Genomic DNA, 22,731 nt, shown 5'->3' with positions numbered 1-22,731 from the left:
GGGCACAATATATCAGACACTGAAATGGCATATATGCATAGGAAATTGCAAATCTCACTTTGCACCATCTGCTGCGCATTACCTTTTACACAATAACTGTGGGGTCAAAATGCTCACTACACCACTAGATGAATGTCTTAAGGGGTGTAGTTTTTAAAATGGGGTCACTTCTCGGGGGTTTCAACTGTACTGGTACCTCAGGGGTTCTGCCTACATGACTTAGCACCAGAAAAGCTCCAGTAGGCTAAATGGTGGTCCTTCCCTTCTGAGCCCTGTCGTGTGCCCAGGCAGCTAATAACAGCCACATGTAGGGTATTGCCGTACCCGGGAGAACCCACATTACAATTTATGGGGTGTATGTCTCCAGTGGCACATGCTGGGCACAATATATCAGACACTGAAATGGCATATATGCATAGGAAATTGCAAATCTCACTTTGCACCATCTGCTGCGCATTACCTTTTACACAATAACTGTGGGGTCAAAATGCTCACTACACCACTAGATGAATGTCTTAAGGGGTGTAGTTTTTAAAATGGGGTCACTTCTCGGGGGTTTCAACTGTACTGGTACCTCAGGGGTTCTGCCTACATGACTTAGCACCAGAAAAGCTCCAGTAGGCTAAATGGTGGTCCTTCCCTTCTGAGCCCTGTCGTGTGCCCAGGCAGCTAATAACAGCCACATGTAGGGTATTGCCGTACCCGGGAGAACCCACATTACAATTTATGGGGTGTATGTCTCCAGTGGCACATGCTGGGCACAATATATCAGACACTGAAATGGCATATATGCATAGGAAATTGCAAATCTCACTTTGCACCATCTGCTGCGCATTACCTTTTACACAATAACTGTGGGGTCAAAATGCTCACTACACCACTAGATGAATGTCTTAAGGGGTGTAGTTTTTAAAATGGGGTCACTTCTCGGGGGTTTCAACTGTACTGGTACCTCAGGGGTTCTGCCTACATGACTTAGCACCAGAAAAGCTCCAGTAGGCTAAATGGTGGTCCTTCCCTTCTGAGCCCTGTCGTGTGCCCAGGCAGCTAATAACAGCCACATGTAGGGTATTGCCGTACCCGGGAGAACCCACATTACAATTTATGGGGTGTATGTCTCCAGTGGCACATGCTGGGCACAATATATCAGACACTGAAATGGCATATATGCATAGGAAATTGCAAATCTCACTTTGCACCATCTGCTGCGCATTACCTTTTACACAATAACTGTGGGGTCAAAATGCTCACTACACCACTAGATGAATGTCTTAAGGGGTGTAGTTTTTAAAATGGGGTCACTTCTCGGGGGTTTCAACTGTACTGGTACCTCAGGGGTTCTGCCTACATGACTTAGCACCAGAAAAGCTCCAGTAGGCTAAATGGTGGTCCTTCCCTTCTGAGCCCTGTCGTGTGCCCAGGCAGCTAATAACAGCCACATGTAGGGTATTGCCGTACCCGGGAGAACCCACATTACAATTTATGGGGTGTATGTCTCCAGTGGCACATGCTGGGCACAATATATCAGACACTGAAATGGCATATATGCATAGGAAATTGCAAATCTCACTTTGCACCATCTGCTGCGCATTACCTTTTACACAATAACTGTGGGGTCAAAATGCTCACTACACCACTAGATGAATGTCTTAAGGGGTGTAGTTTTTAAAATGGGGTCACTTCTCGGGGGTTTCAACTGTACTGGTACCTCAGGGGTTCTGCCTACATGACTTAGCACCAGAAAAGCTCCAGTAGGCTAAATGGTGGTCCTTCCCTTCTGAGCCCTGTCGTGTGCCCAGGCAGCTAATAACAGCCACATGTAGGGTATTGCCGTACCCGGGAGAACCCACATTACAATTTATGGGGTGTATGTCTCCAGTGGCACATGCTGGGCACAATATATCAGACACTGAAATGGCATATATGCATAGGAAATTGCAAATCTCACTTTGCACCATCTGCTGCGCATTACCTTTTACACAATAACTGTGGGGTCAAAATGCTCACTACACCACTAGATGAATGTCTTAAGGGGTGTAGTTTTTAAAATGGGGTCACTTCTCGGGGGTTTCAACTGTACTGGTACCTCAGGGGTTCTGCCTACATGACTTAGCACCAGAAAAGCTCCAGTAGGCTAAATGGTGGTCCTTCCCTTCTGAGCCCTGTCGTGTGCCCAGGCAGCTAATAACAGCCACATGTAGGGTATTGCCGTACCCGGGAGAACCCACATTACAATTTATGGGGTGTATGTCTCCAGTGGCACATGCTGGGCACAATATATCAGACACTGAAATGGCATATATGCATAGGAAATTGCAAATCTCACTTTGCACCATCTGCTGCGCATTACCTTTTACACAATAACTGTGGGGTCAAAATGCTCACTACACCACTAGATGAATGTCTTAAGGGGTGTAGTTTTTAAAATGGGGTCACTTCTCGGGGGTTTCAACTGTACTGGTACCTCAGGGGTTCTGCCTACATGACTTAGCACCAGAAAAGCTCCAGTAGGCTAAATGGTGGTCCTTCCCTTCTGAGCCCTGTCGTGTGCCCAGGCAGCTAATAACAGCCACATGTAGGGTATTGCCGTACCCGGGAGAACCCACATTACAATTTATGGGGTGTATGTCTCCAGTGGCACATGCTGGGCACAATATATCAGACACTGAAATGGCATATATGCATAGGAAATTGCAAATCTCACTTTGCACCATCTGCTGCGCATTACCTTTTACACAATAACTGTGGGGTCAAAATGCTCACTACACCACTAGATGAATGTCTTAAGGGGTGTAGTTTTTAAAATGGGGTCACTTCTCGGGGGTTTTAACTGTACTGGTACCTCAGGGGCTTCTGCATACATGACTTAGCACAAGAAAAGCTCCAGTAGGCCAAATGGTGGTCCTTTCCTTCTGAGTCCTGCCATGGGCCCAAACATCAGTTTATCACCACAAATGGGGTATTGCCGCACTCAGGACAAATTGGGCAACAAAATGGGGTGTTTTATTCCTTGTGAAAATAAGAAATTTTGAACAAAAATTACATCTTAATGGAAAAAAATATCATTTTTTTAATTCACAGCCCAATTCAAATAGGTGCTGTGAAAAAACGGTGTGGTCAAAATGATAACAACAACCATAAATGAATTCCTTGAGGGGTCTAGTTTCCAAAATGGGGTCACTTCTGGTGGGTTTCCATTGCTTTCATACCTCAACACCTCTTCAAACCTGGCATGCTGCCTAAAATATATTCTAATAAAAAAGAGGCCTCAAAATGCACTAGGTGCTCCTTTGTTTCTGAGGCTTGTGTTTTATTCCACGAGCGCACTAGAGCCACATGTGGGACATTTCTAAAAACTGCAGAATCTGGACAATACATATTTAGTAGTATTTCTCTGGTAAAATCTTCTGTGTTACAGAAAAAAATGGAATAATATTGAAATTCAGCAAGAAAAATGAAATTTGCAAATTTCACCTCCACATTGCTTTAATTCCTGTGAAATGCCTGAAGGGTTAAAAAACTTTCTAAATGCTGTTTTGAATACTTTGAGGGGTCTAGTTTTTAAAATGGGGTGTTTTATGGGGGTTTCTAATACATAGGCCCCTCAAAGCCACTTCAGAACTCAAGAGGTACCTTAAAAAAAAGGCTTTTGAAATTTTCTTAAAAATATGAGAAATTGCTGTTTATGTTCTAAGCCTTGTAACGTCCAAGAAAAATAAAAGAATGTTAAAAAAACGATGCCAATCTAAAGTAGACATATGGGAAATGTGAACTAGTAACTATTTTGGGTGGTATAACCGTCTGTTTTACAAGCAGATGCATTTAAATTCTGAAAAATGCAATTTTTTCAAAATTTTCTCTAAATTTTGCAATTTTTCACCAATAAACACTGAATATATCGACCAAATTTTACCACGAACATGAAGCCCAAAGTGTCACGAGAAAACAATCTCAGAATCGCTTGGATAGGTTTAAGCATTCCGACGTTATTACCACATAAAGTGAAATATGTCAGATTTGAAAAATGGGCTCTGAGCCTTAAGGCCCAAACTAGGCTGCGTCCTTAAGGGGTTAACAAAAGGGTAGTGCATTTGGTGGATTTTGCAGTGGGGCTCATTTTAAGTTTTGCTATGAGGTACAATGATATCTGTGTATACTTCCGACAAAAGTTTACTCATGTGTCACTCTTGCAAGGTGTTGTTCACGGTCTTTGAATGAGATCTTACGCATAGTTTGAAGTTGCGTACAATCTGCATTTACCAATGGTGGGAGCAGAGACTACTAAATTACGGATGGAGCACTTCATAATTAATTATTATTCCAATCACACAGTTATGCCATTTTTCTAAGATATGCCATTACTTTGTGATTGAGGGAGCCCAACTCCCAGAACCCTCGTTCAGGGCCGGCCTTTGGGGTGTGCAACCTGTACCATCACACAAGGCGCATCACTCCAGCAGGTGGAAGGGTGCACTGCGCTGGTTCCCTTCCCCTGCTTGTGAAGCACCCATGCCCGGCGTCTGTACAGCTGTCTTTCTGCCTGTGCTCTCCTCTGCTTAGTGGCGTAACTACCACTGTAGCAGCTATAGTGGCTGCTAGTGGTGCCACCAGGCATAAGGGGGACGCAGATACCATTTGAATCCTATGGCACAGAAGTGAGGTATCTCCCTGCTCTGCCATTTACTAGGCTACAGGCCTTTCGGCAAGCATGATGGCATCACTGGATCACACCGGCCTACGCAAGGATCATGTCTGTGTTGTAGAGCAGCTTCATTCATCACTAGAACGGGTCCTAGGTGAGTACAATTTTTTAGTTTTTTTTGTTTTATTTGTTTGGGGGACACTGTTCACAAGGGGAGGTGTGGGCTACTGTTTACAATGGGGAGGTAGGAACTGTATGGCACTATCTACAAAGGGGAGGTGGGGGCCTATATGGCACGATTTACAAGAGGGAGGTGGGGGCTGTATGGCACAATCTACAGGGGGGCTGTATGGCACAATCTGCAGGGGGGCTGTATGGTACAATCTACAGGGGGCACTATCTACAAGGGGGGGCTGTGTGTGGCAAACAGCAGAGGGGGGAAATTGTACTGTGTGGGGCCACTAATGGGGACATTATACTGTGTAGGGGCACTACAGGGGGCAATATACGGTTTGTGGCACTTAGGGGGACATACTGTGTGAGGGGCAATCAAGGGGAATTATACTGTGTGGGGGCAATAAAAAGGGCATTATACTGTGTGGGGGCACGAAAAGGGGGAATTATACTGTGTGGGGGCACTAAAAAGGGCATTATACTGTGTGGGGGCACTAAAAAGGGCATTATATCTTTTTTATGGAGAATTTTTTTTGTGATGGAGGTGGGGCGCCGAAAGAAAATTTTGCATGGGGTGCCATCTATCCTAAGACAGGCCCTGCCCTCACTGATCTTGCAAATGATGGGACCGCAACAGTCCTTTAGTGCTGTGTCCCCCTCCTTTTTTCCCTGCACATTGGCGCTCCCAACCACCCTCTGTGCTGCTCCACTCAAATAAATATGGCCGTGCTGAAGTACCTTGCACATATAGTGGGCAGGTGCGCCGCAGTGCAGAGAAACCATCAACAGGATGCAGGGCTAAATCAACGCTGCAGCCCCTTCATTCTCAGAATCTTGTGGGTCCTGGCGGTTGAGCCCCCACCAATCACAAAGTGATGGCTTATCCTAGTAATGAACCTTCCAACCTTAATTTGTCATGGTAGAACTCATACAGTAAATTCTCCCTTTTATCCATAACCAACTTATCGAAGACAATGCAATACAAATAAAAGTTCTGAATATAAAGTCAGATTGTGCTTTTCCGCCATTGGATTATTTATTTGCAGGATTCCCACACACCGATGTAAATGAGTGCAATCATCTTTGACCAGAATTCAGATGGCATACACATGTTTCGAGGAATGCAGGCCCCCGCTTTTTGCCTTCTTTTTCCATGTCTTGGTCCAGAAATGACTTAGCATTTAGTTGGAAGCAGACAACGCTGTATTTTTTTTTCTTCTAAAACCAAACTGAAGAAAATTAATGAGATGTTTGCCATATGCATGTGAATAGATTCTATCGTTCTGTGTTGGCTTATATAATATGGTGCTCCACATTTCTCATATTTATCCTTGATAATCATTATAGGGTTTTGAAGATTTGTCTGGCAGCAGCTCTTGTGGTCATTGGTCTTGGGAAAGACATGCATATGTGTATGTAATAAAACACACGCACATATATATATATATATATATATATATATATTAGTCCTTCTCAATGCATTAGAATATCATCGAAGTTTATTTCAGTAATTCAACTCAAAAAGTGTAACTCATATATTATATAGGTTCATTACACACAGAGTGATCTATTTCCATAATATTTTTTTTTTCTTTTAATGTTGATGATTATGGCCAACAGTTAATGAAAACCCACAATTTTGTCTCAGAAAATTATAATATTGGGTAAAAGTTCAAGATTGTAGCCTCATGGTGTGACACTCTAATCAGCGAATCAACACAAAACACCTGCAAAGGTTTCCTAAGCCTTTAACCCCTTAATACCGAAGGTGTTTTAAACCTTAGTGACCAGAGCAATTTTTGCAGTTTTGCTATTCACAGATGTAACGCAGTATAAGGCCTCATGCACACGAACATATTTTTGTCCTCCCGTAAATACTGCCGTAAATACGGGTCCTTGGTCACACGTATTCGACCCGTATTGCACCAGTATTTACGGGCACGTTTTCGCTGCAAAATTGCACTGCAGTAATCGCCAGCCCCTTCTCTCTATCAGTGCAGGATAAAGAGAAGGGGCAGCGCTTTCCGTAGAAAAAGTAAAAGTAAATTCATACTTACCCGGCCGTTATCTTGGTGACGCGTCCCTCTCTTGACATCCAGTCCGACCTCCCTGGATGATGCGGCAGTCCATGTGACCGCTGCAGCCTGTGATTGGCCTGTGATTGGCTGCAGCGGTCACATGGGCTGAAACGTCATCCCAGGAGGCCGGACTGGAGGAAGAAGCACGGAGTTCTGGGTAAGTATGAACTTCTATTTTTTTTACAGGTTGATCTATATTGTGATCGGTAGTCACTGTTCAGGGTGCTGAAAGAGTTACTGCCAATCGTTTAACTCTTTCAGCACCCTGGACAGTGACTATCCCCTGATGTCGCCTAGCAACGCTCCCATAATTACAGGTGCACACATGTAGTCACCCGTAATTACGGGAGCCCCATAGACTTCTATGGGCCTGCCCGTGCCGTTATTACGGCCTGAAATAGGACATGTTCTATATTTTTTAACGGCACAGGCACCTTCCCGTAAGCATACGGGGAGGTACCCGTGGCCAATAGAAGTCTATGGGCCCATAATTAGGGGCGTTTTTACGTTCGTGTGCATGGGGCCTAACTCTGTATATATTTTATGTATCGATGTGAATTTTGCACTGTTTTCTTGGGTCATGTAGTGCTTCCTTTTTGTGGTATATATGTATAGGTAACATTTTTGTTACTTTTTTATAGCCGTGGAAAGACAGAAAAAAAAGAAAAATTTAGATTTTTCATCATTTAAAATATAACCGTTTGAAAATAAAAGTAATTGTATCATACAAATATATTGAAATATATTTTTTCCATTTATCCTGATCATGAGGACACCTGATTTGGGGGGTGTAGTTTATTTTTTTTGACTAGAAATATAGTATAAAACACAAGTGCCCCTTTTTTCAATTGCGCACTAAAATGTCTTAATTTAGATTTTTACACCATGGTATTAATGTATGGGTAATGGACTCCAATAAATAATGGTAAAAAAAAAAAACTAGACACTCTAAAGTCTATTTCTAGCGGTTCAATTTCCGTTTTAAACCTTCACACTTTTTACAGAATTTGTCCAAACTTGGGCCAAAAAAATGTAAATAGCTGTCCGCTGTCAGTTTTCTTAAGTTATTTCGAAACACCATATGACATACTGGTAAAAGTGACACCTTTCCACATTCTGAGATTTCTCCCGTGTACGGCGATGCCAAATATGTGTGTCTAATCTATTGTATGGACCCGTTATAGGGCATATCATAGAGTCCATTTTGGCTTTTGGAGGCCTGTCACACCAGAATTAATTTTAGTGCACCTTGCTGCATTTGCCATAGTACTGGAGTGACAGACTGTCAGAATTTACCAAAAATGACCATGATACAAAAAACATACACACCCCAAATTCTATTTCTAGTGGTTCAATTTCTGTTTTAACCCTTCACACTTTTTACAGAATTTGTCCAAACTTGGGCCAAAAAAATTTAAATTGCAATTTTTTTACAAAAGTGGCACTTTTCTTAAGCCATTTCGAAACACCATATGACATATTGGTAAAAGTGACCCCTTTCCACATTCTGCTACTTCTCCCGTGTACGGCGATACCAAATATGTGTGTCTAATCTATCCGTTATAGGGCATATCACAGAAGGAGGCTTTTGGCTTTGGTTTTGGCTTTTGGAGGCCTTTTTACGCCAGAGCTGATTTTAGGGAACCACACTATATTTGCCATGGTACTGCAGGTCATTTTGACAAGTATAAATGTCCTGCTAATATTCATCTAGGGGTATAATAAGTATTTTTAATAGGTGGAAAGAAATAAAAAATAGGTTTTTCCAGAAAATACAGTATTGCTGCATTTTTACAGTGAAACATTATCCAATAAGCAACCCTCCATTTGGTTCTCCCTACAAAAACAGTGTGAAAGTAAATGAGTTAATAATGTGGGTAATATCACGGTCTTTGCCTTCATAGATTCTAAAGGCAGATGTGTAGCCTGTACCGCTCTCACAGAGCTTGCAAATTTTAACCCCATATTTTGCTCTCTTTGAGGGGATGTACTGGCGGAATGAGAGCCTGCCTTTGTAACTCATCAGCGATTCATCCACCGCTAGTTTTTTTTCGGGGTTGTACATCGGAATAAATAACTCCTCCAATTTTTATCAGGGGCCTTATTTTGTACAGGCGGTCACAGCCTGGATCACTACGGGGGGGCCTGGTGATTGTCGTTAAAATGAAGGAAGCGCATTAGCACCTCATATCTGCTTCTGATCATAACGGCTGGAAAAACAGGTGTGGCATGTGTAGGGCTTGTTGCCCAATATGACCGGATTGAGGGCTTTTTCACTAACCCCATGTTGAGAATGAGCCCCAAAAATGTTTACGTTCGCCAGTATTTGTGGGGTGCCACTCCTTTGCATAGGAGGACGTTGACTTTTCAGCAAAGAATTGTCGAGCATACATATTGGTTTAGGTTAACAACCAGCTCCAATAGTTCATCTGTAATGAATATTTTTTAAAAATCGAGGGCTGTAAAAATTTTCCACATTCATATTTATCCCTGGTGTGGCAATAAATTCTGGGATATTAGGGGAAAATGACTCTGTGAGTACCCACTCAATATATTCTGGTGGAATAGAGTAGGCCATGTTTTGTGGTACTTCTGCGACATGCCCTGTGCTTGTGGACTCTGCAGCGACACTTGAATTGCAGAAAGCGTATCACTGTCGTCGCTATCACTGGTAGAATACATTTCTACCTCGGACGCGGTTTCTGTATCGCTTTCATCAGAGTCCAAAATGAACATGCGTATGCCTCTTCCACCGTGAACCTTCTATGGGCCATTGTAATTACACACACGTACAACAAAGACTGTAACCAGACGCACACGCAGACAAATGTTATTATTTTTTCTTAACTTTTTTTTTTCACAGACAAAAATACACGGACGTCACAAAAGCACGCTCCACAAAAAACTGATGTCGAACAAACACGTAGACTATAAAACTTCTTTTATTTTTTTTTACATATATATTTTTTTTAACTTTTTTTTTTTTGCACAAATAAAATACACAGACGTCACACACATACGCTACACAAAAACCCTAGGCTAAACCTAGGCTAACACTAGAATAGAACCTAAAATAACCCTAGACTAACCCTAAGAGCACATTCACACGTGGCGGAATTGCGGTGGAGTTCCGCTGTGGACATTTGTTTCAATACATTTATAGACTAGTTCGTTCAGACGTTGCGGAAAACTCCGCTGCGTACTATAGGCTGCGGTGCAAAATTTTCAGTCCGCAGCATGCACTGTTTGTGGCGGAGAAGAAGCTGAATTTCACTGCGGATTTCAGCCTTTGCAATGCAAAAACTGAAATCTGTGGCAAGTCCGCTGTGATATCTGCAACGTCTGAATTACCTGTCAAATAAGCAAATGTTGGTGCAGATTCGTTGCGTAATTGCGCCAAATCTGCACAAACATTTGCAGCGGAAAAACTCTGCCACGTGTGAACGTGCCCTAAGGATAACCCTAGCCTAGGTATACAATTGAAGTTTATATAAAGTTTATATATTAGATTTATTGTAATTTTGTGTCTTTGGTGTCACAGTAAAATTCTCTCTCTGTCTCTTCTCATACAGATAGTGTGAGGAGAGACAGAGAGACAAGTAGGAGAAACACTTCATTTTTCATTTTGTGATCACTGTGAATGGTTCTTACAGTGATCACATGAACGGAGACCACTGTTATTGGTCTCCGATCATCACTCTGAAGCCAAGGCTGTTGCTAACAGCCTTGGCTTCAGAAGCAGATTACCCGATGACGGGAAAACCTTTCCGATGCGGCTCCCTCCCAAACCACTCAGATGCGGCACTTGCTATTGAGTGCCACATCTGAGGGGTTAAAACTGATCGGAGACCACTGCTAATGGTCTCCGATCGTTGCCCTGAAGCCCGAGGCTGTTACTAACAGCCCAGTCTTCAGGAGATCCCCGAGAAAACCGCTCTGATGCGGCCCCCTCCCTCGCAAACCACTCAGATGCGGCCGGCACTCACTATTGAGTGCCGCATCTGAGGGGTTAAATACAATCGGAGACCACTGCTAGTGGTCTTCGATCGTTGCCCTGAAGCCCGAGGCTGTTACTAGATTCCCGGACTTCAGGAGATCCCCACGAAAACGCTCCGATGCGGCCACTTCCCTCCCAAACCACTCAGATGTGTCACTTGCTATTCAGCACTGCATCTGAGGGGTAAAAAATTATCTGAGACCACTGCCACCATACAGTGCTCAATAACACCAACTTACAGTGACCAAATAACCGCTCCATAATCTTTTATAACCATGCTATACAATATCTAAATAATACAATTAATATTAAGATTCATTCTAATCAAAATATACAGGCTCTCCCCCTTCTAGCAATGTTGGCTAATGCACAGGTGACAATTGCACAGGCTGCACACCCCTAAGGTTGGCCCTGTCAGCATTTCAATTCACAGGCCTCCAATGAGAAGAGCTTCCCTGCCTGTGTATTGATGACCGCTCTTCTTTCCCCTGTACGCTGGCAGCATCGGTGTGATAAAGTCACCAGGATTCATGGCACATATGCAAACCGCTGGTCTGGTTCATTGGCTAGTTTGAACACAGCATTAGTTTATCTTGCACAAGTAAGAGTATGATATAAAATATATTATTTAATTTTAATCAAATATTTTAATTAAAATCACATTTGATTTACTGTGGATTTTACATGCTGATTTGCACAGGTAAAATCAGCAGCTGATTGCAGTAGCAGGTAAGTGGATGGGATATTACTAATCTCATCCACATACTGCAGAATTTTTGCCCGCAGAAATTAAACCGTGGGGCGGATTTTAAATTCCATAGAATGACAATTATCTGCAGGAAATCCGACCCGTGAACTTTTTCGGAGAACTTTTTAATGTTAGGAGAAATCATTTTATAGAGTTTGATAAACTAGTGAGACTAGTAAAGGAAATGAAAAAGTAGAGAGTTACCACAGCACTGGACCACCAGAGGGGTGCACGCCTCCACAGAACCTGGTCCACGGTCCTCAATATCAGGCAAACAAAAATGGACAAGGAGGCAGCACTTCCAAAAATATAACTGCCTTTAATCACCCATGCAACGTTTCAGTCCACCAGGACCTTTCTCAAGCATGCTTGAGAAGGGTCCTTGTGGACTGAAACGTTGCATGGGTGATTAAAGGCTGTTCTATTTTTGGAAGTGCTGCCTCCTTGTCCATTTTTGTTTGCCTAGTAAAGGAAATGATCCTGAAATAATTAAAGGGTCACTAAACTTTCAGAAAACTTCTGAAATGTCATACTGAGCCCCTTTGTTTCTGATCGTTTTTTTTCGGAAAGCCATGCAGCTGTTGTACGGGCTCATAGACTTTCTATTGAGTCCGTACACTTTTGCATCGGCTTTCCTAGAAAAGCCGATTAGAAGGCAAGCGGCTCAGTGCTCACCCGAGTGCTTCTCCAGCTTCGATTTAGCTATCGTGGGGGTCTCAATGCTCAGACCCCACCAATCAAAACTTCTGACATGCCACAGTGACTTCTGAAAGTTTTTAGTTACCCTTTAGGGTATGTGCACACGGTAGCAGGCTTTTACGTCTGAAAAGACAGACTGTTTTCAGGAGAAAACAGCTGCCTCGTTTCAGACGTAAATGCTCCTTCTCGCATTTTGCGAGGCTTCTCTGACAGCTGTAAATTTTGAGCTGTGCTTCATTGAGATCAATGAAGAACGGCTCAAATTACGTCTGAAAGAAGTGTCCTGCACTTCTTTTGCTGAGGCTGTATTTTTACGCGTCGTCGTTTGACAGCTGTCAAACGACGACGCATAAATGACAGGTTGTCTGCACAGTACGTCGGCAAACCCATTCAAATGAATGGGCAGATGTTTGCCGACGTATTGGAGCCGTATTTTCAGACGTAAAACGAGGCATAATACGCCTCGTTTACGTCTGAAAATAGGTCGTGTGAACCCAGCCTTAAACTTCTTAAGAAAAGTTATATACTTGAACACAGTAACCGTTATACGGTGTATTATGGCTGACCTTTTTTTGTGCTCAGTAGATCCATAAATTGTTAGTTTGAAAATAAGAATTTTTCTAATATAATGTTCCATATTAGGAGGTACTGTAGCATTCTTCTTTCCATTAAAATCTGGCCTGCTGTGCGACCTTGAAGATCAGCTTTGCCCACACTGGCTCTAGTCCATTGGACTGAATCGACTTGTGAAATGCATTTATTCTGTCTGGGCTGGAACTGGATGCTTGCTGGCCCACAACTGGCATTGAGTGCACATAACCTGTTCTTATTTACAGTACTGATCCAGGCCAGTGGCATTGAAGCTCTGCATAAAATACTCTTATCAGACAGATACTGTCCTATATGGAAGTAATTATTTCATGTTGAAAGAACTTTGTCAGTTTGTATAATTCAGAGTTTTCCTCTGGGAAGGGTGTAAGCTGAGAGAGTTCACATTCCAGATGTATCATCTTATAAATATTTGTTTGGCTAAATGTGAACAAGTATATCATTGTACTACGACAGTGAAGTCTGTAGCTCCGCTTTGTGGGTTCACATCAACATTGTAACTAAAACCCTGGCAATGCAATAGCTTTAAAATAAATGTTTTATTTATTTACGATGTGTGTGCTCCACATTACACCAGGGTTCATGTGTGTACGTGAGTGCAATGACTGTTTTAAAATTAAAAAAAAATCTTCTCTAAAGTGGCTGTCCAAACTGTCTATACAGTCATTCTTGCTTCTATTTCAGCAGAAAAAAATATGATAAGTATTTAAAACAAACAAAAACATATTAATACTGACCACCCTCCATTCTCCAGAGCAAAATCTGTGAAAGTCAAGGTGAAAGTTATGGTGATGGATGTCACAATCCAACAGGACAACAGGATGTCAGGGTCAAATATAGCGATTCAGCCCTAAAATATATTCAAGTGACTGTTCAACTGGACATTCACTTGTATTTTATACGCTGGCAGGGCCGTATTTAGAGTTTATACTCCCATAGGCACTTTTATGTTTCAAATTAATTTATTGAATTACAATAGAAGTTGGATATACAATATGCAATTTACATATGCAAATGGTAAAGTGAAACTTCACGCAGGAAGTCAATAGACGATAACCAGCCGGGTATATTATTTGAAAAAACAATATAAAAAGCAAATCGTATAAACATGGTGTTTGTGGTATAAGAAGCATACAGAAAATAAACATATATGTATAGAATCACATAGATGAACATAGAGACCATCCTCTGTGTATTCTAAATCACAAAGTCTTAATAATAACCAAAGCAAAGAATAAGGATAGAGACCCGAGCACTCCTCCAGCACACATAGGGAACATTATATTGCTGAATAATAAGAGAGATTTGGGACCGCCATAGTTTGTACCCATGTAGACCAAATCTTATCAAATTGTCCTATAGTATCCCGTCTAACAGTGAGTTTTTCGTAAACCAAGATTTTATTCATACGATTTTTTTACCGCCATAAGTGAAAGTAAAGGCCGTCTCCAGTTTTGTGCAATATGTATGCGAGCTGACATCATAAGGAGTTGAAGCAATTTAAAGGTAGGGAAAGAAAGACCATCTGGTTTAACCCCCAGTAAACAAACCTCAGGCGTTAGCTCTATGTGTGTATTCATCACTGAATTAGCACGTGTCATAATCGTCCTCCAAAAGCATTTGACTTTCTGAGAAGTCCACCACGTGTGCAGATGAGTGCAGGGGTCCACACACCCTCTAAAGCATGTGTCGGGAATATCAGGATACATGGTGTGTATTCTGGTCGGCACCATATAGATTCTATGTAGTAATTTAAGAGAAGTCTCCATCAGGGTGACTTGTAAACTCCCCTTACTAGCGGTAGTGCAAATTAAACCCCATTGCTCTCGGTAAAGTCTCTCACGGTCAACAATTTATTGTCGAACCACCATCTAAAAGAGTGTGGGTTTAAAGCTGGGGGAAATTCAGAATTATAAAATAAAGGTGTTAGTAGAGAAGGCCTACCATGTAAAGCAAACTTAAATCTGACGCTCCCCCATAACACCAGGTCACAGTAGAAAAAAGGAGACCTATTTCTAAAATTTGCAGGATACCGAGCAGAGGTCCAGATTAATGTGGGCCACTTCAAGGGGATATTAAATGAGCTTCAAAGTTAGATCAGAGATGCGCGAGAGTACCAGACATGACATTAGTTAATTGAGAGTCTAGAAGCCAAATAATATTTAAATAAATTAGGTCCAGAGAATCCTCCATTTGTTTTATGTAGATACATGACAGACCTTGATATACGTGGGTGTTTATAACCCCATATAAACCCGAAGACAGATTTTGAAAAGAGTCAATATCTTGTTTAGGAACTGGGATAGGTAATGTTCTAAATAAGTATAACAATCTTGGTAATGTGACCATTTTGACGCAATGTATGCACCCACTCCAGGATAGAAATGGCGAGTCCCACTTTTCTAAGTCCCTCTTAAGGGAAGATAACATTGGTGGATAGTTGACCTTACATAGGGATTGTAAGGACATCGTTAACTTAATCCCAAGGTAAGTAATATAGGTTACACCGTGTTTAAATCCAAAGTTTCACTAATTTATGGGTCACAGCAGAGATATTGCTAAACATTATTTCCGATTTATGCGATTTATTTTTAGACCTGATATTCGACCAAATTTATTCAAAAGGTTAGTTAGATTAGGTAGTGAGAGTAATGGTTTAGTAGAGTCCGTAGTAAGTCATCAGCAAAAATATTTAATTTATATGTTTTCCCGCCAATTTCTGGGCCAGAGATAATAGTATTGTCCCTTATAGCTATAGCTAATGGCTCTATTTCTAACGCAAATAAGGCAGGGGAGAGGGGGCACCCCTGTCGTGTTCCTCTAAATATTTTGACAGGTTTGGGATGACGAGAAGGAATATTCAAAGTAGTAGTGGGGGAAGAATAGAGGGCAGTGACAGCGGAAAGGAAGGAACCCCTTATGCCCATGGCATTTAAAGTGTGTAGGAGATCAGGCCAGGATAACTATCAAATGCCTTCTCTATGTCAAGGGCAAGAGCTATAATGGGAGTAGTGGTTCTTTTTGCATAGTGGATCACATTCAAGATCTTCCGAACATTATCTGCTGCTTGCCTGCCTGGTATAAAACCAATTTGATATCTATCCACCAAACAGGGGAGCAGTTTATTTAAACGGGAAGCTAAAATAGAAGTAAAAAGTTTAAAATCTAAATTTAGCAGGGAAATGGGTCGATAATTGGCTGGGTTAGTATGGTCCTTATGAGGTTTTGGGATTGCTGTGATCTGTGCCGAGCGAAATTCTGGGACAGGGCATTCACCAGACATAATGGTATTAAGGAATGGCAGTAAATGGGGTAGAAGTTGTGGGGAACATTTTTTATAATATTTAGCTGAAAATCGGTCTGGTCCCGGTGCTTTCCCCAATTAAAGATGTTTGATAGCATCTGATAACTCGTCCTCGATGATATCCGCATTCGGTCCTTCTCTATCCAAAGCGGTTATACTATTGAGTTGCAAATCACAGAAAAGTGACACGTATGCTGATTCTGGCACAGGATCAGGGGTGGAGTTTAGATTGGAGTAAAATTCCATCATTTTATCATAAATCTGCTCTGGGTTGGAGGTAGTGATCCCTGGTCTAATTTGTAGGGAGTGAATATGGTTAATAGTTTTGTTTTTCCCTCAATCTTCAATCAAGCATTTTCTCAGGTTTGTTGGCCAATTTATAATACGTGGTTTGTGTCCATGACTAGGCTTTTTCTGCCGTGTGCTTCAGTACCGGTTTTGGTGTCAATCAGTGCTTTATACAAATATCGGGAAGGGTTCCTACAATATGCAATGTCTAGTTTCGCCAGTTTATATTCTAGGTCTTTTTGCGCTTTGGTATGGCCTCTTTTCAATCTAGAAGCCAAAGAAATAAAAGAACCCCAAATTACAGGTTTGTGAGCTAGCCAGATAATTTCGGATGAGATGTCCGGAGTGGAATTATTATGAAAATAGTCCTCAAGGGATTTAGTAATATTAGTTATTATTTCAGGTCTAGTAAGAAGAGATTCATTCAAACGCCAGGTGGCCTGCGGAGTTGGCTTATTAGTATCATCAAAAACTGTTAATACCATGTCGTGGTCTGACCAAACACAAAGTATATGTCTTGAATATAACATGTCCCGTGTGGAAATAGCATTTGTAAGTATCCAGTCCAGTCTATAATGATTTCTGTGAGAAGGTGAGTAATAATGTATATCCCGAACCATAGGATTCTGTTCCCTCCAGGTATCTACCAATGTCAGCGTGTTGAATATATCATGTGTTGCCTGTGTTTGAGGACGTGTGCGGTTGTCCGCTGCCATCGATGTGGAATCAATAGAAGGCGTTAAAGTAAAATTGAAGTCACCACACCAGATCAGTTTGATATAATCCAATAGCAGGAGCTGTTCGCACATTGAGAGAAAATATGGGATTGGAGAATCATTAGGAGCATAAGAATTAACTACACATACGGTTACACCATGAAGTGTGCCCAGCAATATAATGAATCAACCTTGAGGGTCTATAACTGAACTTCTAACCTTTATGGGAAACGAGTTCCTAAATAATATAGATACACCCCTACACTTGGACTGAAGTATAGAGTAATAAATCCTTTGGTATCTGGAATTAAAATAATTTGGGTGAGACGTAGAGGTGAAATGAGTCTCTTGGAGGCATAGGATATCAGGTTTATGGCTTTCATAGTTAAGAAATGCCTTACGTCTTTTAGTCTGTGAATTGAATCCCCATAGGCACTTTTAGTGCCCCCATTCTCTATTGCACAGTCAGGCTAAGCTCACACATGGCATTGTGGTGTGTTGGGCTGGTCTCCCTCCTCATCAAATTCAAAGCTCCTGACCGGGTTGGTCTTAACCGCCCTCACACCCATCAAATCTGCAAACTGTGCTGGTCTCTTCCAGTACTCACCCCAAATAAATTCAGAGATTTAAAGTGTACTCAGCCACTAACCTGCACACCTAAATAATGCCATCCTACAGTACTATTATATAATGCCACCACCTCATACACACATTATACTGCATTATAGCACTAATGAAAAATTCCCCCAACTTATACATAATATGTCACCATCATGTATGCAAAAAAATAGTGTAACTATTCTTTAGATATAAATGATACCGTCATACAGTACTAAATAATGGCACCAACGTGTACACACACAAAATTTCACCATCCTGCACATACATTCAACCCTGTGTGTATCCCATGACTATTCCAAGTAAACCCCACCAAACAACCCCACCTAGTTGAATTGTAAGAATAAACGGTACGACCCAATATAAAAATGGCAACTAAGGTTTTCTCATGCAATAAGAGGACACTTCCGATCCTCAGAAAATGCAAAGTGTTTCAATATAATAAAGCACGTCGCAACGTTTGTTTTAAGCTGAAGTTTAGCCTTCATTGAGACAGACTGTTTGCTAGGGATACAGGGCAAGTCATCAAGTCTAATAAGATGCCTTCTTGAGAATATTTTATTAGGTTCAGTATATAAAATCCCTTTACCTCCTTCCTGCACCGTGATGTCTATGTACGGCACAGGTTGGAGGAAGTACCTGCACGGTCCTGTGCATGTACGGTGTTTGGATGGCACAGGACTTGTGCTTATGCCATCAACTGTGGGTGTTGGCTGTATTATACAGACCTTGGCATCTAAGTGGTATGACAGAGGGAGCCCCCTCCCCATATCACCCCATCAGTGTATCTACAATGCATGCATAGGGAGCTGTTGGGTTGCCATGGCAGGCAGGTAACGGAGTAAAAAAAATATCCCAAAGAACAATGGTGGAATTACGGTCTGCTGTTTCTGGTCATTTTGCTAGTTTGAAACTGACCTTTTCATTCAGAAAACATTTTATCAACTGTAATATCTCTAAGTCTTTTTATGCTGAGCTTATGTGTTTGGTATAAGTACACTACCGTTCAAAAGTTTGGGGTCACCCAGACAATTCTGTGTTTTCCATGAAAACTCACACTTCTATTTATCAAATGAGTTGCAAAATGACTAGAAAATATAGTCAAGACATTGACAAGGTTAGAAATAATGATTTTTATTTGAAATAATAATCTTCTCCTTCAAACTTTGCTTTCGTCAAAGAATGCTCCATTTGCAGCAATTACAGCATTGCAGACCTTTGGCATTCTAGCTGTTAATTTGCTGAGGTAATCGGGAGAAATTTCACCCCATGCTTCCAGAAGGCCCTCCCACAAGTTGGATTGGCTTGATGGGCACTTCTTTCGTACCATACGATCAAGCTGCTCCCACAACAGCTCTATGGGGTTGAGATCTGGTGACTGCGCTGGCCACTCCATTACAGATAGAATACCAGCTGCCTGCTTCTTCCCTAAATAGTTCTTACATAATTTGGAGGTGTGCTTTGGGTCATTGTCCTGTTGTAGGATGAAATTGGCTCCAATCAAGCGCTGTCCACAGGGTATGGCATGGCGTTGCAAAATGGAGTGATAGCCTTCCTTATTCAAAATCCCTTTTACCTTGTACAAATCTCCCACTTTACCAGCTCCAAAGCAACCCCAGACCATCACATTACCTCCACCATGCTTGACAGATGGCGTCAGGCACTCTTCCAGCATCTTTTCAGTTGTTCTGCGTCTCACAAATATTCTTCTGTGTGATCCAAACACCTCAAACTTCGATTTGTCTGTCCATAACACTTTTTTCCAATCTTCCTCTGTCCAATGTATGTGTGCTTTTGCCCATATTAATCTTTTCCTTTTATTAGCCAGTCTCCGACGTTGACACTGGCGTTTTGCGGGTACTATTTAATGAAGCTGCCAGTTGAGGACCTGTGAGGCGTCTTTCTCAAACTAGAGACTCTAATGTACTGGTCTTGTTGCTCAGTTGTGCAGCGGGGCCTCCCACTTCTCTTTCTACTCTGGTTAGAGCCTGTGTGTGCTGTCCTCTGAAGGGAGTAGTACACACCATTGTAGGAAATCTTCAGTTTCTTGGCAATTTCTCGCATGGAATAGCCTTCATTTCTAAGAACAAGAATAGACTGTCGAGTTTCACATGAAAGCTCTCTTTTTCTAGCCATTTTGAGAATTTAATCGAACCCACAAATGTAATGCTCCAGATTCTCAACTAGCTCAAAGGAAGGTCAGTTTTATATCTCCTCTAAACAGCAAAACTGTTTACAGTGGTGCTAACATAAGTGCACAAGGGTTTTCAAGTGTTTTCTAATCATCCATTAGCCTTCTAACACAGTTAGCAAACACAATGTACCATTAGAACACTGGAGTAATGGTTGCTGGAAATGGGCCTCTATACACCTATGTCGATATTGCATTAAAAACCAGACGTTTGCAGCTAGAATAGTCATTTACCACATTAACAATGTATAGAGTGTATTTCTGATTAATTTAATGTTATCTTCATTGAAAAAAATTGTGCTTTTCTTTCAAAAATAAGGACATTTCTAAGTGACCCTAAACTTTTGAACGGTAGTGTACATGTGAAGACTTTCCTGCTATCTTTATTTCTGTGTTCGTCCCTTAATAGTGTAGGACTTGGCCTGTAGGCCGTTCTAGTGATTAGTCTAATAGGATTTTATGTTGAGACACTGGCTACGATTTATGTATGCAGCTGTAAATGCTCATCTTTTTATTATATGTATAGATTTTATAACTGTCTTGTGTCCACTTTGGCTTTGTGTTTTATTATGATATAATCATTTTATCATCCTTTTATATCACTTTCAACTCAATTTTGAATACTTTTTGTAATCCTTATCAGATACCATTGAAACGTCACTATACTTCATCTACCAGTGTTCCTGTATTTATTAATGGATTATTTGTTTTTCAGGTGGGACCTTGGCAGTCACGGGGACCTATCTTCTGGTAACCTTTTCTCCAAATGTATCTCAAGATATCACAGCTCTGAAAGTAGCACGAAGTTTTGTAAGCTGGCAGTTTGTATTGTATTTGGTAAGTGTTGACCTAAATAGGGTCTTGTTGCCTGAATGTAAAACATGATTTTATTCTGGTTTACTAGATTCCAATTTTCTTCCATAATTTAAAGTAGTGACATGAATAACAGAGACACGCAAGTTGCCTATTGTTACTGTTTCAGTATCCTGTAATAACCAGTAAATGGGTGCACTCGCCCAAAATCCTGAAAACTTGAGAAATATTGCTGTACACAATACATGTCTTTGCCAGAAGACCTTTTTGGTATGGGGTAACTCTTAGTTGAAGACTAGTGGAAAATAGGTCATACATGATACTCCAGTTTTCCTGCAGTTGAAAGAAATATAGGGGCATACACAGAACTCATAGGGTCCAATAGCAAAACTTAGAAGGGGCCCTATCACCCTCTTAAAGCTCTGTCACATGTACTAATTTTCACCATAATTTTGTAACACAACTTACACAAAAAGCTGCTGTAAATGTTTCTGGTAGTTTTGAGAACTGGATATGTAAGATAAAGTGGTGATCATGGCGCAGACATTTTTCACTGTCTCTTTAAATGGTGGAGTTATTGTAAAGGGGTTATCCTGCCACAACTGATCACCTATCCACAGGTGATAAGTAATTGATCGTTAAGGGTCCCACTGCTGGGATCTCCACCAATCAAGAGAACGGGTCCTGAGTCCTCTGTATGAACGAAGCAGTGGGTCATGCATGGTCGATGCCCTCCATTTATTCTTCATGGGACTGCCATAGATAGCAGAGTACTGTTCTTGGCTATAACCACACCTCAACCTCAAAAGGAAGATTGCTCAGAGGTGACTTCAAGCAGGAGGAGAGCAGGTGAGACACCTGTGCAGAGCACCACCGTGGGCAACACTGCTATTTTATGTGGTTATTACCTTGTAATATGGATGCTAGGGCTTCTCCATGAGTTATTTTACAGTTATCAAACGGTCTGGAGTTTTACACCACTAAAGTAGTGGAGCAGGTTTGCACAAAAATGTTGTCGTTTTTGAATAAGTCGCAAATAATAAATATGTAAAAAAAAAAATTACTTCATCCTAACCATGCCATTTCCCAACAGAAATCAAAACTCTCGAACATGGCGCAAATGCGCCTAAGACTGGCAATGTATACAATGTAAAGTCAGAAAATATAGGTGTAAAATACGACTAAAAAATGTCGCAAAGAAAAATGATAAATTCCCACGTATATCTATGCAGAGGATTTGGAGCTCTATATCAGAAAAAAAATATTCAATTGCACAGGTCTTTAGCCTCTGCAAATAGCTGGTAAAGATTCCACTAGTTTTTTGCCTTTCCATCACAAATCCTATGCTTTAAGCTATATTCATGTGGCACAGATTTAAATCTCAAATTTCAGCAGCGGATTGGCCACTGGATCTGTATGCAGATTAGCCCCATTGCAGTTCATCTTGTACTGATCCTGATTTACAACTTTATTATAGTCCAGAGCTGCATTCACAGTTCTGCAGGCTGCAGAGATAAAATCTCCCAACATTCCTTGTGGGCTCGCTGTCGGCATAAACCTTTCTCTGGTGATTTCATTCTGGAAAATGTTTATTCACACCAGGCACTGTACAGTAATCTGATGTAGGAAATCCAAAACTCTCCCACTGCATTAAAGGAGCTCCGCTAAGGTGTTACCATATGGAGTAAAATAAGCTTCTGAGGTGGACATAAGTTTGAACATCTGCATCCAGACCCTGAAATGCCAGCAACCGGACAGTTTCTGTAGGGATCTAGATTGACTGCTCAAGTTAAGTTCTTCTGAATGTAACTTTTTGCTGTTTAATAATTTTTTTTAATTTTTTTTGGAGAGCAC

At 41.3% G+C, this 22,731-nt stretch overlaps 1 protein-coding gene across 4 annotated transcripts in view; it reads left to right on the top strand.

The window, feature by feature from the left end:
• The window catches only part of NIPAL2 (NIPA like domain containing 2), a 109,378-nt gene that overhangs the window by 46,089 nt on the left and 40,558 nt on the right, over nt 1-22,731 (top strand). For all 4 annotated transcript variants that reach the window (XM_075847674.1, XM_075847676.1, XM_075847675.1 and 1 more), the window contains exon 5: nt 20,780-20,901. In XM_075847674.1, the coding sequence (XP_075703789.1) occupies nt 20,780-20,901 (122 nt within the window). The remainder of the gene's footprint in view (nt 1-20,779; nt 20,902-22,731) is intronic.

The sequence above is a fragment of the Rhinoderma darwinii genome, assembly GCF_050947455.1.
Source record: "Rhinoderma darwinii isolate aRhiDar2 chromosome 5 unlocalized genomic scaffold, aRhiDar2.hap1 SUPER_5_unloc_58, whole genome shotgun sequence".
NCBI lineage: Eukaryota > Metazoa > Chordata > Amphibia > Anura > Rhinodermatidae > Rhinoderma > Rhinoderma darwinii.
This window is presented reverse-complemented; position numbering and strand designations above follow the sequence as displayed.